Consider the following 17671-nt stretch of genomic DNA (forward strand, 5'->3'; position numbering starts at 1 on the left):
GATTCCCCGTATTGAGGAGTGGATCCAGCGACGACACGGAGGGATTAACTACCATCTGACGCAATTCCTGTCAGGACATGTTGGTTACAGGAAGTACCTGCACCAATTCAGGCTGGATGATTCTCCCTTTTGTCCTGAATGTGGTTGCACACCTGAGGACCCGGAGCATGTTATGTTCCACTGCCCACGATTTTTCTCAGAAAGGAGGAGTCTAGAAGACTCCCTGAAAACCAACCTAAGCCCGCAGAACACCGTCGGGGAAATGTTGAAGTCGGAGGGAAACTGGTTTGCGGTGAATTCCGCAATAAAAAGAATACAGGAGGAACTTGGAAGAGCGGAGCGCGCAAGAAGGACGCGAAGAACGGAAGTCTTGACCCGCTTAAAGCGCAGTCCACCCCGCGAGGTAATGCTTTGCGGCGGTTCCGTGGGGAAGGAAGGAAAAAACAGACATAAAACCTTAAAAAAATACAATATTGCAGGGCTGCATCTGTATGCTTACCAGAGATCCTCCATCTAACGTCTTGGAGAGTCTGTACTACAGCCATTCTGGATAAAGCCTGTCGCGATACGCGTATGTCTTTCAGAAATTTTTCTTCATTGGTTACCGTAAAAGAGAATAATTTGTCCTTGCCATATTATGGATAATATTTCGTTCGCTCATAATTTCAAAATTTCCAGATTTCTGGCCTACAAATTTCAGATTTATTTACCTTCAGTTGCATCACGATTATCTCCGCATGTAGTCGCTATGATGCCTAAATATCTTTCACCTATTCAAAGTCGGCTTGTGATCATTAAAGTGGTATTCAATAGGCATTTAGATAAATTCAGTAAGGGTAGAAATCTGTTTTTACTGAAGAAGGTAGTCCAATTTTTCCTTGCTAGATAGACTAATATCTCCCTCAGACAAGGTGAACATGCTGGAAAAGAAGCTTAATTAATAATAGTCAAAAATAAAAGCGTCGTTACTAGGCAGTCCTTGGACATGATGAATTGTCATTTTTAATCTTAATTTCATTGAACTATATAATAGCTAAATTCGTAGTTATTTGTAAGTATCAAAGTCAGAAGCTTTTGCGTAATGAAAGAATTTACCATGAGAAATGCCTTAATTAAGGCTCTAATCTATTCTACTGCCAACAGTTCTCATAAATTTCATTCCACTGAGTTCGTGCTGCACTGAAATAGGCGGAATTGATTTCCCCACATCCTCACTATGACTTGTCATTAGGTTAATTTTGTTTCTTGGAGTCTTGAGTCGTAATTAATTTCCAAATCCATCCGTAATTCGATTCACACGAGCAGAAGGCTCCCCATGTAACACCTATCTATTAACCAGGAATTACTCAAATCGAGCCTTCGTTGGCTTGGCGCAATGCAACCAGCGGACGACAATGAGGCACTATATTATTTTTAATGGTAACAAAACTGCACATTAAGCCGAATACAACGCCATTCATGAAAACAGAACGTTCAATTAAAAACATTTGCATTTTATCATAATCGGGGGCCAGTAAATTACACGGCAAACGAAAATATTGTGGATATGCAGCATTGAAGACATCATCATTATCGTCTTCTGAATGAGTGAATATGAGACATTGACCTAACCTCTTCCTCGGGAAATTTAAGTGATCTGGACAGTATATGAATATGGCACATTATCAAAGAACAATATGTGAAAACTCCTTGGTGTTGTGCAGCATTGTTGTGGCCAAGTGGACTCCGTAATGAACTATCGTGCAATTAATTCAACTGAAACTTGAACACCTCTGAAAACAACAATCGGCTCTGGCACACAACAAGCACATTATCAGTGACGCAGGTGAGAATTTCGGTTGATGGTAGTATTAACACTTTGAGTGACCATTTTAGCGAGGTTCATGCTCAGTTGTACATTGGTTTGTACTAACTCCTTTTCAGTTTGAACAACAGTGTGAAAGGACCTAGAAGATTTCGATAATCGCATGACATCCTACGGTGGTAGAGATACCTTTTGTCTTTTCCCACAACGGTATCAGAATTTCAAATTTAAATATCCTGGTATTTCGTAGCAGTACATAACGACGAAATCTATGAGCGATATCATGACCATCAGGTTGTGGATAAAATCCGGCTAAATAGGTTACGGTGGGCGGGTCACTTAATCCGTGTGGATGAGGATGATCCAGCCCGGAAAGTCTATAAGGGCAATATCTATGATAGAAAAAGAAGACGAGGCAGACCCTGCCTGAGATGGAGCGATGGCGTAGGTCAGGACGCCAAACAGCTTTTAGGGATATCAAATTGGTGGACCTCGGCGCAAAACCGGGATGTCTGCAGTTCCTTATTAAGACCGGCCTAGACCGGATACCGGTTGTTGCACCGTTGATGATGATGATGATGAATATCCTGGTAATGTTTTGATTTTGACGCAAAGAAAATGAAAGTGAGGTCCTGACTCTATTCTGATTTCTGAATATTACCTGAGAAACTTCACTGATAAAGTAGAACGACATTTTCTTGCTGGCAACTAACGTGTTAAAGAAAAAAGCGTACATCTTCAGCAACAACCGATATGGTCAATTAACTCGACAGCGGGTGGCTATCTTAAGACTTTACACGCTGCTTAAGAAGATAGTGGTCGTTCATTGAAAGCTCCCTACCATCGCTACTATCGTTTTCGTTCTATGCACTGTTGGGGGATAAGGGAGTCCACGCGAGGCTTTGTTCTAGCTCCATCTTTTCATTGATTGAGCCCCAATGAATGGAAAATATCTGAGGGGAGGGCTATGGAGTTCCGTGGAATCTACGATTTTTCTCGTCTAGATCAGAGCAATTTGAAAATGCTTGCATATAAAAAGTGAATATACAGAGGATGATAAGTCAGTTGCAAAGTTCAACCAGGTCCGATAAGATTTCAACGAGTTGGGGTTCTTAGTGTTTGGTCTAACAGAGTTCAGTATAATAAGAGGTTTTGTGAAAATTAGCAAATAAAAGTGAATTCATATATTTTCCGATCATTAAGGACTATTGAAGGAAGAATATGAGATTTCTTAGAACTTTTTGGATTTTGTGTGCAGTGCAAATTGCAAATGTCCTGTCTGATGCGGCAACGGATTATAACAAAGTTAACAATGATGGATCATTTTCGTTCGGGTAAATTTCAGTTGTTTGTGATAAGTTTTTACAATTTTAATTAGCGTCGTTAGGATCATTTGTTACCTCGTTTGTGTTCATTTTTCTGTACCTTCCATCACATTCGTGATACTCCATGTTTTTCTTTTGGGAAAGACGGATCATTAATTGACTTAGTGTGACTATTATATCTAAAGTGATTTTAGAATTCGCTGATATATTAAAAATGTTGTTTCCCATCCATTCTAAGTTGGGGATTCGTGAACAATTCTTTCTACATATTACTGGATTAGTCACTAGAATCTTTAACGTTTTTTCCTTTTTACTAAGATGGTCATTTGTCAGGAAATGAATGAGTATCTGAGTTAAATCAGGATTGTAATACCAACCACATTGTCTCCTAGTGTTCTATTATGGTTAAGACATCACGTACTTCAACATACCATAATTCAAAATGTTATGTGTACGTTTTTGAAGCTAGGAACAGCAGCTCCAGCAATCAGCACCTTTCGCCGGTCTCCTGTTAAGGTTTTGTGTAAAACAAAACAAAACATCTCGTAAAAAGGAACTTTCCAAGGCCTTCATACTTACGCCTTAACTATCGGAAGTATTCAATTTTGTTTCATTTTTTGAACATTCTTCCGTAGTAGTTTATCCCCCACAGTTGAATTAGACCTGCAGGAATTATCCCATTTAATCCATTCCAAATTCTCCTTTTAAATACAGCAATTCTTCTAGCCTCAGGTGTTACAGTTACATGAGCCCATCATAGTTTAATAGAGGGTAACCACTCTCAAGCTACTCAGGTCCCACCTCAATCATCATTTTTCTAAAACCCATCATTTCGGATTTGAAGCAACTGCTTGATATTGACATTTTGTTGATATTGTTTGATTATGCCTCTATGTTTCTATTTACTGATGAGGGGGATAAACTTTATTTATATAGTATAAAAGTAGATATGACTTCCAATCATAAGGTCTCGATTATTTTAGCATAAATAATTCTTTCAATATTACTTATAATCTCAATTATTTTAATTATTTCTTTAGTAGTAATAATTCTATTGTTGATCGAGAAAAGTCCTCCCCCTTCGAATGTGGATTTGACCCTAAAAGTTCTTCCCGTCTACCCTTTTCTCTTCGATTCTTCCTATCGCCATTAGTTTTTTAATTTTCGATGTAGACATCGGCCTAATTTTACTCATTATTCCCCAACTCCCCACATCGGAGGCTGACGCAGCGATTAACACCAAATTTGGTGGAAAGGTGGGAACTGTGAACGCTTACACATACAGTGAGTTCCTTTTATGTCGAATATAAGGGGAGGTCCCCATACCTGCAAAAGGGGGGTGTACATTTTTTTTCGCTAAAAATATTCTCAAGTGGGGTGTCAAATGAAAGGTCTTGATTAGTACTTTCCGAAGCTGGTCTTAGTTTTGACATTTTTTTGAAAGGCGGGGGGTTTGGGGGGGGGGTGTCCAAAGTGATCATTTATTTAACGGGACCATTCTCAGAAACCACCCAAAAAATCAAGAGGCTGCCACTATATGGTGGCTAGGCTCCGAAATACCTTCCATACTGATGTCCCTTCAAATAAAGTTAATAATATATGTTATATATATTACTACAATTCAACCTAGCAGCAATATAGGTCATAATATAGAGTTTGATCCTACTAAGTTTGGTGGAAATCGCACTATTACTAATAAAGTTATAATAGGTTAAAGTTGTCATTTCTTTGGAAATTCAAGATTTTGAATGTCAATATCAACCGAAAGTGGATATTCTATGATACTCCAAAATACAAATGATAACGGACTGCGGATTATTCAATTAGCAGCGTCACACGAAATGGTTGTTGGAAGTACCTGGTTTGCGCGGAAAGCGGTCCACAAACATACATGGGCCCCTCCAGACGGGACCACTTTCAACCAAATTGACCACGTGGTTGATCGAATGTCTCCACTTCTCAGCCTTGACGAATGTCAGAACATATAGGGGGGCCAATATAGACTCGGATCACTATCTCGTTGGCATGGTGTTCCGAGCCCGAATAATAACACCACCCAGAATCCCCTCTGACAATCAGGTGAGAGTTAACACTAAAGCCATCCAAAACACAACCCTCCGCTTCACCTATAAGAGGGAAACGGATGCCGCAATAACCGCAGTCAATAGAGGACCTGGAGATGAAGCATCAACAAATGATCTTCACAACCACCTGCTCATTGATACGGCCACAAACATACTTGAGCCCCAGCCACAAAAGGAGTCGGAACGGCTGGTTTGGCGATGAATGTAAGCTAGCAACGGAATGCAAGAATGCCGCATACCGAGTAATGTTGCATTCTCAAAGAACGCGGGCACGCGCAGAGACCTATCACGAACTCCGTCGAGCGGAGAAGCGACTTCACAGACGGAAAAAGGAAGCCTGGGAGAACCAAAAAGTCTATGAACTAGAAAAGTACAGGGAGCAACTGCACCAGGCGCGGAAGTTTTACCAACCAGTCAGCAAGATGAAGCATTATACACCTCGATGCTCATCCTGCCGAGACAAAGAGGGAAATCTGATTTCCGACAGAATGGGCATATTGGCGCGATGGGTTGAGTATTTTGATGAACTGCTCAACTACCAAATTATCGGCGAGTTGGAGGTCCCGCCAACTGAAGACGACGGACAAATACTGTCACCACCAAGTTTAGGAGAAATAGTCCGTGCAATTCTTCAGCTAAAAAATCATAAGTCGCCAGGAGCCGATGGAATTACAGCCGAATTGGTTAAATATGGAGGCGACCAGTTACACCAAGTGGTTCAGCAACTTGTCCTTAAGGTATGGGACGGCGAATCAATGCTTGACGATTGGCAACGAGGCATTATCTGTCTCATACATAAAAAGGGAGATATCACACAGTGCAGCAATTATAGAGGTACCACGTTGCTGAGTACCATCTGTTATATATTCTCCGCTATCTTGGTAGGCTGGATAGCCCCATACGCCCAGAACATCATTGGCCCATACCAAAGAGGTTTCACTCCAGACAAATCAGCTTCAGATCAGATTTTCTCTCTGCGGCAAGCGATGAAAAAACTGTTGGAATATGGACAACAGTTGCACCATCTATTCGTCGACTTTAAAGCCGCCTATGATAGCATAGCCAGGGTAAAACTGTACACGACCATGAGAGAATTCGTTATCCAGACGAAGAACTGACTAGGCTGACCTGACCAATGTGCGAGGACAGATAAAAGCAGCAGGATCTGCGGTCTGCGACAAGGAGATGCCCTATCATGCGTCCTTTTTAACCTGGCCCTCGAAAAAGTGATACGTGATGCTGAGATAAATGCAAGAAGTACGATCCTCTTTAAATCCACCCTACTACTGGTCTATGCTGCTGATATCGACATTATGGGAGGAACCACCCGAGATGTACAAACTGCCTTCATCCAGATCGATCAGGCGGCGCGAGATCTTGGGCTGCACATCAATGAAGGCAAGACAAAATATATGGTGGTAACGTCAGCACCGAAAACTAATCAACCAACAACATTAAACCGCACTGGTCAAACAGGAAGAATAAGGATAGGAGAATACAACTTTGAGACCGTTGATAATTTCTCCTATCTAGGGTCGAAAATCACAACCGATAATAGCTACGATGATGAAATCCGCGCACGGTTGTTGTCAGCCAACAGAGCCTATTTCAGCTTTCAAAACCTGTTCCGCTCGAAACGTCTCACCATAGGGTCAAAGCTCTTACTGTACAAGACAATGATCTTGCCAGTCCTCATGTATTCCTCGTAAACTTGGGTTCTTAGCAAGAAAAATTGCGAACTCTTGGCCGCGTTCGAGAGAAGAATGCTCCGAAGAATTTTTGGCCCCCTACATGAGGATGGACGATTCCGTAGCCTACACAATAACACAATCTATGAGCAATACCATGACCGTCAAGTTGTGGATAAAATTCGGCTCAATAGGTTACGGTGGGCGGGTCACCTAATCCGTATGGATGAGGAAGATTCAGCTCGGAAAGTCTATAGGGCAATATCTTAGGCAGACCCTGCCTAAGATGGAGCAGCGCAAAACCGGGACGTCTGGTGTTCCCCATTAAGGCAGGCCTAGACCCGATACCAGTTGTTGCGCCGTTGATGTTGATGATGAATAACGAATTCAAATTAATACGAGAATGTCATATTCAGTAAAGACATCAAATGTCCTGAATATTAATTGAAACGAAACGCTTTTAAGAGCAGGATTATTCCTTGCTTCCTTACTGGCGATTGGGTAGTCGAATTGGGATGGTCAGAAAACTGCTACCGCCTCGCAAATACCTTTGTAGAATGTTTGTTAGCGTTCAGTTTATAGTGACTTATGTTTAGCACTAATGAAGGTTGGAGATTATTTTTGGGTCGATCGATTTTCAAAGCGTTTTAATGGTATCTGATGCTTCTTTTGCTCTTTCATCAGTAATACAATTATTTACCATGATACACTTCTTACCTAGAATATGGATCATTTTAGTTACTTGGATCGTTGGCAAGGACCTGCGGATAGTTTCTACTCTTGGTTTGCAACTACAATCAAGTCGTTCTTGAATTCTGCCTAGAATATAGAGAAGGGAAACAAGCCTACCAGATTACGATTGCCTTCAGGGATGTTCTGGCTTCAGGATGAACACGAGGGGAACTACGTTTTATGAACTTACTTATGCGAATTTGCAGCTGCCCTGATTGCTAATTTCAGAAACTAATCTAGAATATGGTGGAGCATTGTCAACAATTACCGTCGCAATTTCAAGAATTTTTTTCTTTAGGAATTACTTCTCCCCAAAAAAGGAATTGTCTTTATTTTACATTACCTGCCTTAATGGTTCCTCTTCATGCACTTATGACAAAGTATTCTTTTAGTACTGTCTTCATTTGCTGGTCTCTCAGTTGATAGAGGAGTGAATGTTAGTGAATACGTCCTGGAGTGGTGTAACGTCACCTAAACTGACTGTAAGAAATGGTAGACGCCCATCAGTGGCCCCCCTTCTTAAAATGAGATGCAGGTCAATGCCAATTAGGGCCTCATTAGGGATTTCATTTTCATGTCAGTGGTTCTAGGACACAACTCTGTGGTGTTCGTTTCATGATATGAAAAGTAAAGTTCGAAGTGTGTCGGGCATATCAAAACCGCTTCGCGTTCCCGTCGGTGTTCCTTAAGGGAACGCCCTCTCCCCACTCCTCTTTATTCTTGTTATGGACATTGTCACACGAGACATCCAATGTCCAGCGCCCTATACATTGCTCCTTGCAGATGATGTTTCAACAATGCCCATGAAACATGTAATCTCGGATCAATGCTATCAGTCAATGCTGAAATTGCTTCCCGCATTAGCGCAACCTAGATGAAATAGCTTTCCTCAATTGGTGCATTTGTGATCAACGTATCAACGAACGTCTCAAAACTAAAATTTACGAAAATGCCGTCCGCCTTGTCACACTCACGATTCCGAATAATTCCGCGGTAATGGGGACGAAGATGTTACCTTGAACCAGTGACGAACAACAGCATTATTATGTCCGAAATGAGGATATCGTCGAAAAACGACGAGTCGTCCCCACTTCTGAACGGAACAAAAGCTAAAGAAAAAGAAAGGCAAGTCGGGAAATCGGAAGCAGGACGCTTCAGCTATGAAAGGTTTTGTGTATTTAATACCTAGCACGTAATGTATTGCTTATATCATGTCAGAATATTCACTTTCGTGTGCCAGTCACATTCAAAGTCTTAGCATTTGCACTGAAACGACAACTTCGACCTGTTATAATTTTGTTAGGAGTAGTGCACCGAGCTTAGTAGGATCATGCTTCTTATTAAACCTTAAATTACTGCAAAATTGCATGATTGTCGAATGAAGTTAAGGGTCATTTGCTAAAAATTATAGTATTATATATTATTAACTTTATTTGAACAGATGTCGGGGTATTTCGGAGCCTAGGCACAGTGGAAACTTCGTGATTTTTTCAGATTTTTCGGTTGGGTAGGTTTTGAGACTCCCTGAAAGAAATGACCACTTTTCAGCCTCGGCTTGCCCCCTGTGTAAATTAAATGTCAGAACTAAAACTAGATTTGAAAAGTATTAACCGGGGCCTTTCGTTTGACATCCCACATGGCTATATTTTTTGGCAAAAAATTACACGCACCTATATCCAAAAGGTGCGTGGATATATGGAGACCACCTTAAATTCAAGATAGAACGACGTAGCTCACTGTATGTGTGTGCGTTCACAGTTCCCACCATCCCACTAAATTGATTCGGACCGGTATAAGCATTTCTGAGAAAAATGCATGTGACAGGCAAACACAGACAGATGGCATTCTGAATAAAGCTCTGGTAGTGACCATTAAAACAGTGCCAATGTAGTTCGATGCAACATTTACGACGCTCTTCAAAGAAGGGATTTTCCTGGAAAATTAGAGGAAGCAAAAGCTTGTGCTAATCGTGAAGCTAAAAAAACCTTTGGGTAATCCTTCGTTTTGTAAGCTTATATGCCTATTAAACGGCGTCGGCAAACTTTTCGACTGGGTCAGCTACAATAGGCTTGTACTTATCACAGAAAAGGAGGCTGGCCTTTCGGATAAGCAGTTTGGATCCCGAAAGGCAAGATCTACAAAAATGCCAAACGATGACGGCTTTACGGTTTCTTACCAGGGCAGAGGCAAATCGTCAGACGCTGCCTCACCGCTGCCCTGGGAGCGGCGTGATCGTGGCGGCTCGCAAATGTTGAGTGCTCCTTTATATAATTCGTAGAACACTCCACTCCACCATCATTCTCAAAAAAAAAATATGTTTTCAAGATCTACAGTCAATGCGACCAGCACGGTGACAAAAATTGCGGAGGAAGCAATAGAGGTCAATAAATCGTAGATGATAGTTACTCTTCATGTGAAGAATGTCTTCAATGCTGCAAAATGGAGTAAGATAATTGCGGGTTTAGCCAAATTGAGCGCTCTCAAATACCTGGTGGGCAGAGTAATAGAATTCCTCCGGGGGAGACTATGGTGCTACGATTCGGAGGGGGGACCTAAGATACGTGGAATAAGGATTAGTCTTCGGTCCTCTCATGTGGATAATGATGTATGACGGAATTTTTAAGTTGAAACTGCCCAAGGGGGTGGCAATCATTGACTTCGCAGACGATATCGGAGTAACTATCGTGGCACAATATATTGACGAGATCGAGGTCCTCACAAACGAGGCAATCTTTGAAATGAAATCTTCGCTTGAAGTCGCTGGTCTTACGCTTTCTGCGAACGATAAAACCAAGGTAATTTTGATCACCAAGCGAAGGAAGCAACCGTTGATGAAGATTATATTTGGCGAACACATCATACACTCGTAACCAACGCTTAAAAACCTAGGAGTCATGGTTGACAAAAAATTGAAATTCAAGCCCCATGAGAATTTAGCAACAGAGGCTTCCGGGGTTACTACGTTGTTGGCATGAATATTACCGAATGTAGGTGAACCTAGGCAAAGCCATCAGTTCGTTACCTCTAGAGTTGTCAGCTTCATTTTGCTTTATGCAGTTCCCCTCTGGCCATCGACGTTAAAGCTAGAAGCAAATGCAATAAATATCGTCCCACATCGATTGAGTGCGTTGCAAACGTCGTGCGCTTACCGTACAACATCGGACGAAGCAGCATGTGGGATAGCAGGTATGGTCCCCATCGACTTCATGGCGAATGAGAGTAGACGCCTCTATGACCCATCATATGTAATATGCGAGTTCTGTACCTACCTGTACCTAAAATGAAGCGGTTTCGGAGTGGCAAAAAAGGTGGGGTTCAACTAAAGGATACTGGACTCGTAGGATTATTCCAGATGTCTCAAAATGGATCAAACGAAGTCACGTTGAAGTTAACTACGACGTAACTCAGTTCCTAAGGGAGGGTACCGTGCATAACTTTGTCGCTTCGAGTGTGACGAGTCTCCATATTACCTGAGATGATTCCGAGGATGCGGAGTATGTTCGCCGCACACAGAGCTGAGGCGAAAATTGACGCCGGGGAGCGGTTGTCAGTCGAGAATATCGTGGATGAAATGGTAGCGTCTAAAAATGGTAAGGGCGATGGAAAATTTAATGAAGGCGATCCACAACCTGCTGAGGAAGGAGGAGCAAATAACAACACGAGCCGCAGTTGGTAACTGGGGGGGTAAGTGAAGGAGAAGGAGGTGGTTTTAGTGAGTAAAGGCCTCACATAACCGTATGGCAGGAACCAGCGGTAAGTTTTAAGCCTTTCTACCTTCCAACATAAAAAAGACATGCGGAAAGACAGTAAATCGAATTTAATAAGGTTTTGTATTACATAAGTTATATGTATTTCATACTCGTATGTTTATGTTTTTTGTTAATTACTTCCTTGAACGTTTAGAATGTCCTTTAATCTGTCTGGTACTTAACATCTCCTTTGCTCCTATATACTGATATTTGTCGCCCTTCTTGTTCATCATCTGTGGGGTGGAACTGGTTCATCTGTGCCTTCCATGCACTTTTTATGGTTCAGTTTCTTCTTTTTATTGTTAGTTAATTATGGTGTGATGGCCGAGGTGGTTAAGCGTCAGCCTGTCGATCTGGCGTCCAGGTTTTGAATCCTGGTTATGTTATGGATATTTATTTTAGTCTCTGTGCTTGCCTTGCTACTGCAGGCTTATCAGTGGCATTCAGTGTAATGATAATGAAACACTTTAGCTATTCACACTGTTACAAACTCCTCTATTAAAAGAATATAACATTCTTCATTAACATCAAACGTAAATATTTAAATAGAAAAAAAGTAGGTTTACAGTCATTTAAGTTCATAAAATCTATTTTCAGTCTATCCAATAAAGATATTGGTGGTCATTACCATGAAGCTACTGGTTCTGCAGACAAGATAGTTCGAGGTCGTTATGGTGCAAGAAGTCCGGCAAGCGGTCGTATTGAAGAAACCGTCTATACAGCGGGACCACGTGGGTAAGTGCTATGCTGTCATAATAACAAACAAACAAAAGGCACCTTACAGATATCCATCCGCAAATCTGATGAATTATTCATGAGATCTTCCAGCTGGGTAAGTTATATGTCTAAGAATCACCCTGGAATCAATCCATCAGTGATGAAGTGTTACGCTTGGATTACACACTCTTGTGATTGTCGATTAGATTTCTTTGCTTCGCCCAAGTCTTTCTTGGGACGAGTTTCACGATCTAAAATCGTAACCGTTTATTGTATCTGGGATACACAATGATGATCGTTTGCTTTAGTAAGTGATCATAGTTCTGTGTTTCCGCTCTTTTTCTGTGTAAGGAGAATTACTGAAATTTTGCTCCAGACTTTTAAAGCGAGCCCATTATTCTTGTTGTATTGTTGGTAATGTGCATGTACGTTGCGAAAATGACATGAGTTTTGCATGAAAATCGATGGAGGGTGAAGATGTTTGATATGTTTCTTTGCTTGCTTTTGCTTTAAATTTACAGATTCCGCGCACGAGGCCCTCGAATTCATCGAAAAATGGATCTGTCGCAGTATCCTCGAGGACCAATTGGAACTCCGGGTGACCCCTATGGTGACCCTAATGAAGATCCTAGCTATGCATTCAATTTCCGGACATCTGAGTATGAACGACGGGAGGACGCTGATAGCACTGGGAGAGTTCGAGGTATTTTGTTTCTTTAATAGCGCAACCAAGGGGGTGAAGAGTTTGCATCAAGTACATTATCATCTCTCATTTCTGCAGGGCTTTACTCATATCTTGATGACATTGGAGAGCGGCATACTGTCCGATACGCTGCTGGAGCTGGAACAGGCTTTGAAGTCCTGAATGCTGTTCCTGACTCGCCAGCAAACGTCGCATATGGTGCACCTTTGTACAAAGCACCTAAAGGAACACGAGGTCGAATGGCAACGGTAAGGGGACCGGACGGCCAGTATCGTTTTATACTATCAGCTCCTGATCATCGTAGATCGGAATCTAGCGGGCCAGATGGAGTTGTGCGAGGATCGTATTCATTTTTAGATGACAAAGGCACCCAACGCACAGTACAATACATTGCTGGTGCGGGAATAGGATACAGAGTAGTCCAAAGTACAACGGGCGCAGGATCACATTTGGCGCCAAGGCCAGCAATCCCACAACTTGGTATAAGAGACCAACAATCTAATGATCTTGCAGATGATGGATATTTGAAAACTTCAGAGTCCGGAAGATTCCGCCCGACTGACCGCGATAGGGATCCTAATGATGACCGTTTAAATCAATATGATGACATTGGGACCGAGGACCGTTATGATGATTGGTATAATGATCGTGATGGAGGTTTTTCAGGTGATCGACAAGGAAGTCGCGACAAAAATGATGGTGGTTTTTCGGCAAATGGACAGGATGCTGATAAAAGGAGACCTTTTGGAGAAGGTGCCGATGGAAATAAAAGAAGACCCTTTGGAGATCGTGATGATGGAAATAAAAGGCGACCTTTTGGGGATCGAGGTGAAGGGGATAAAAGGCGACCTTTTGGGGATCGAGGTGAAGGAGATAAAAGGCGACCTTTTGGGGATCGAGGTGAAGGAGATAAGAGGAGGCCTTTTGGAGATCGCGATGATAGTGGAGATCGTCGAAATCCTTTTTTTGATAACAGGACTGCCGGTTATGACTACAGCCAAGGATCGCTAGGTACAAACACTAGATATGGCGGCAAGGGCGGTTCCAATGTCGATCGAGGTTCAACTTTTGGCATCAAGGTATCCACTGATCGTTATGATGACCGATATGATGATGACTATAGCTTCAACAAAAAGTTCGGTAGTGGAGCCCAGAAAGGGTCAAAAAACGATTACCCCTCACGAGATGAATATTCGCCAGATCGCAACAGAATTCCCTCAGATACGGGCTTAGGTCAAGATCGGCCAGAATTCTATGACGATGATGATCAAGGTTTCCCGGTAATCTCTACAGATCAGCGGCCGCTAAATAAAGATCGCAATCGTGATTTTGCTCAATATGGACGAGATTCAACTATCCTCAAAAATGTAGGGAAATGGTATGTAGGATTGCCGCCCGGAGCTTCGGTTCGAGCTCATGTACAAAATATTGACCTTCTACCACTAGGCGGAAGACAGCCATCGCCATCTGAAGCATTACGGAGAGACGAATTGGCATCAGCTTGAATAATTTTTGTATAATCATTACAGCCGATTTTATTCACTTCCATACATATGTATTTATTTTTTTCTATGTATAATACTTTGTATATTTAATGTAAAACTACTTTTTTAAGAACATATAATACAACATGTACAATGTAATTACCACATTTTGCGTTTTATTAATTCATTTGTTGGGATTTATTAAAAAGTGTTTGGTGCATTTATATAGGAAGCGTACCCCCACGAACATTCCGCGTTGTGAATTCGCTGAAGTGTGAAAAGTGGACATTTCCGAATGGAGGAAAATTGTTAATTATCATAAAAAATAATATTTTCGGTGGGTTATACTTTTAACGAGAATTATTTATAGAAGCTGACTGGTGGTGTCGTCTTTCTTGCAGCGTATTTTCTTTGGCCTTCTTCATGCCCATCAATGCGTTAAAAACGCATCACACGTTGAAATTCTATAGCAATAGCAAGTTGATGGTTGTTAGGAGGAAAATGGAGATTAATAAAATTACGGAAGGAAGGTGATTGCAATTAAAAATCCTCAATATCAGAACAAGGTTAGTTGGTTTATTAGCATTAAAGAGGCGTAAATTAATCTATTGTTTTTTGGTGATTTATGACTGCTGACGCTGCTTTGTAAATGTGAATTTAGGGTCTATTGAGTTCGCGAATTATTTTGTTTGCAATAAGGTTTAGAGGTTTTTTCTTTAAAACGAAGATCAAGTTTTGCAGAGATGTGCAATCAAAATACGAAGAGAAATATCATTTGTCGTGTCTGAAAATGAAGGCTATCACATTGGAGATTATGAGATGCTGATAGTTACAAAGAGACAAAAGTTTCAGTAGGTAATGAGACAATTCGTAACCGTTTATCATCATCATCAACGGCGCAACAACCGGTATCCGGTTTAGGACTGCCTTAATAAGGAACTCCAGACATCCCGGCTTTGCGCCGAGATCCACCAATTCGATATCCTTAAAAGCTGTCTGGCATCCTGACCTACCTCATCGCTCCATTTTAGGCAGGGTCTGCCTCGTCTTCTTTTTCTACCATAGATAATGCCCTTATAGACTTCCCGGGCTGGATCATCCTCATCCATACGGATTAAGTGACCCGCCCACCGTAACCTATTGAGCCGAATTTTATCCACAACCGGACGGTCATGGTATCGCTTATAGATTTCGTCATTGTGTAGACTACGGAATCGTCCATCCTCATGTAGGGGGCCAAAAATTCTTCTCTCAAACGTGGCCACGAGTTCACAATTTTTTTTGCTAAGAACCCAACTTTCCGAGGAATATATGGGGACTGGCAAGATCATAGTCTTGTACAGTAAGAGCTCTGACCCTATGGTGAGACGTTTCGAGCGGGACAGTCTTTGTAAGCTGAAATAGGTTCTTTTGGCAGCCAACAACCGTGCGCGGATATCATCATCGTAGCTGTTATCGGTTGTGAGTTTCGACTCTGGATAGGAGAAATTATCAACGGTCTCAAAGTTGTAGTCTCTTATCTTTATTCTTCCTTTTTGACCCGTGCCGTTTGATGTTGTTGATTGGTTGGTTTTTGGTGCTGACGTGGCCACCATATAACCGTTTATACTTTCAGGTAATTCAGTCCTTTTCTGTGTATGAAACAAAGTCTTATATGGGTTTATTATCTGTCTGTCTTCTTCACATGGGGGAAATTCTTCGTGGATATCTAATCGTGCATATGCATGCGTTTTCAAAGGACTGAAACCCTCTAAAGGTTCTCCATACTCTTCCTGCGGAACTAACCTTCTGCCGTTATTTCACAGGGCAAGCTTAACCTCAGACTACTCTTCTTAGTATCTATCCGCTGATTGCAATTGTTTGTTGCTCCACGACGACCTTTTATTTTTATTCAACTAGGGGAAGTTGTTCTGCGTCCTAAAAGAATTGTGGTGCCTCTTTCACTAGTAATAGTGTATATATTAACTATAATATGTCAACCAAGGCTATAACCGTCATTTCTTATTCCAAGTATCTCAATTTGGCAACCGTTATTAAGTATTTTTCCAGTTGTCTCGACCTACGCCTTGTGCCAGACACTGTCCCAGCATGTGTATGGAGGTTTCGTCAGACTGCACAGAACCTGCAGGTAGTGTCTGTATATATCTCCGACTTACCCAGGTGATAGTACAGTGGGTAGTGACCAGCGAGTATTCTCATTATAATCCGGAGGTTCTTCTTGGTGAGTTTTAAACAGTCCTTAGAGCGCTAAGTTCATATTTCCCCATAAACAATGTTCTGGTCCGTGTAGAGGCTTCCATGTTCCCTTCTTGGCCAGTTTGCTCACCATTTCTTTGCTTTTCAACCCAACATGGCCTGAAATCTAGAATATGCAGACCTTATTGTGCGAGCTGAGCGTTTTCAGTCTTTCAAGGCATTCCCATATCAGTCTGGAGTTCACCTGGTTGTTACTAAGTGCCTTGATTGCCGCTATCGTGTAGAATATCAATGTTCTCCCCCTATAGTTCCTTTGGAGGCATATCTATCTATGGCGTGTATTTCCGCCTGGACTATGTTAGTGTGGTTACCTATTAGTTCAAAGTATGTTTTCCTTGGGCCAGTGACGCCAGCGCCCACTCCCTCTGCTCTGAGGGATGTACCAGGTAATTAGTTTCTAGTTTAAGCCGTTTGTCACAGCCACGCTCTCCCAGTTTTCTTGTTACTTCAAAGCGATTGCACCCCATCCATTATCATATTCCATATAAATGGTGATGGTTTGGATAATCTTGATAACAGAATTTATGGTATACTTGTCGGTATTTCTATTTGCCTACTATCAAATATTTTTTCCATCCAGAAAGCCAGGCTAGTTACCACTGTTTTGCGGATCAGGGCATCTTGTATCTCTGTGTGCGATGTGTTATCAAACGTTCCTTCGATGTCCACAAACAATACAGTGCTATTTCCGTTGTTTCTATGTCGTCCCGTACTCCATCCGTGAGCTGATACAGGGCAGTTTGAGGTTGACTGTCCTGTCCGGTAAGCTTGTTGATACTGATGTAGTCCATTACGCATTAGAAAGTTATCTCTAATATAGTTGCCTATGACCTTCTCCGCCATTTTGAGTACGAACGAAGTTAGGCAAATTGTTCTTAAGGATTTTGGGTGAAAAGCATCCACCTTTGCCGCCAATTACCACCCTTAGATAAGACTCTAAAATCATTATGAGGCCTCTTTGAAGTAGTACTGGAAGATGCCATTTACTGCGGATTATTTCAATGGTTTGCAGGTTGTAATTGCACACCTTACCCTAGCTGTATGCTCATTTCCAGTTCTCCTTTCTTCTCATTTTGCTCGTTGTTGGGGTGGCAGGAAGTTGTTCCGTTTAGCTTGTATTATTTTGTGA

The 17671-nt window shown here is 41.7% G+C and overlaps 1 protein-coding gene across 1 annotated transcript; it reads left to right on the forward strand.

The window, feature by feature from the left end:
• Nucleotides 1–2858: 2858 nt before the first annotated feature.
• On the forward strand, nucleotides 2859–14440 carry LOC119650233 (translation initiation factor IF-2). Its single transcript, XM_038052811.1, has 5 exons — nucleotides 2859–2936; nucleotides 3008–3138; nucleotides 11980–12117; nucleotides 12621–12802; nucleotides 12881–14440. Exons 2-5 carry the CDS (start codon nucleotides 3026–3028, stop codon nucleotides 14305–14307), a joined length of 1860 nt encoding a protein of 619 aa, XP_037908739.1. The 5' UTR covers nucleotides 2859–2936; nucleotides 3008–3025; the 3' UTR covers nucleotides 14308–14440.
• The last annotated feature ends 3231 nt before the right edge of the window (nucleotides 14441–17671 follow it).

Source organism: Hermetia illucens, chromosome 2, assembly GCF_905115235.1.
Source record: "Hermetia illucens chromosome 2, iHerIll2.2.curated.20191125, whole genome shotgun sequence".
NCBI lineage: Eukaryota > Metazoa > Arthropoda > Insecta > Diptera > Stratiomyidae > Hermetia > Hermetia illucens.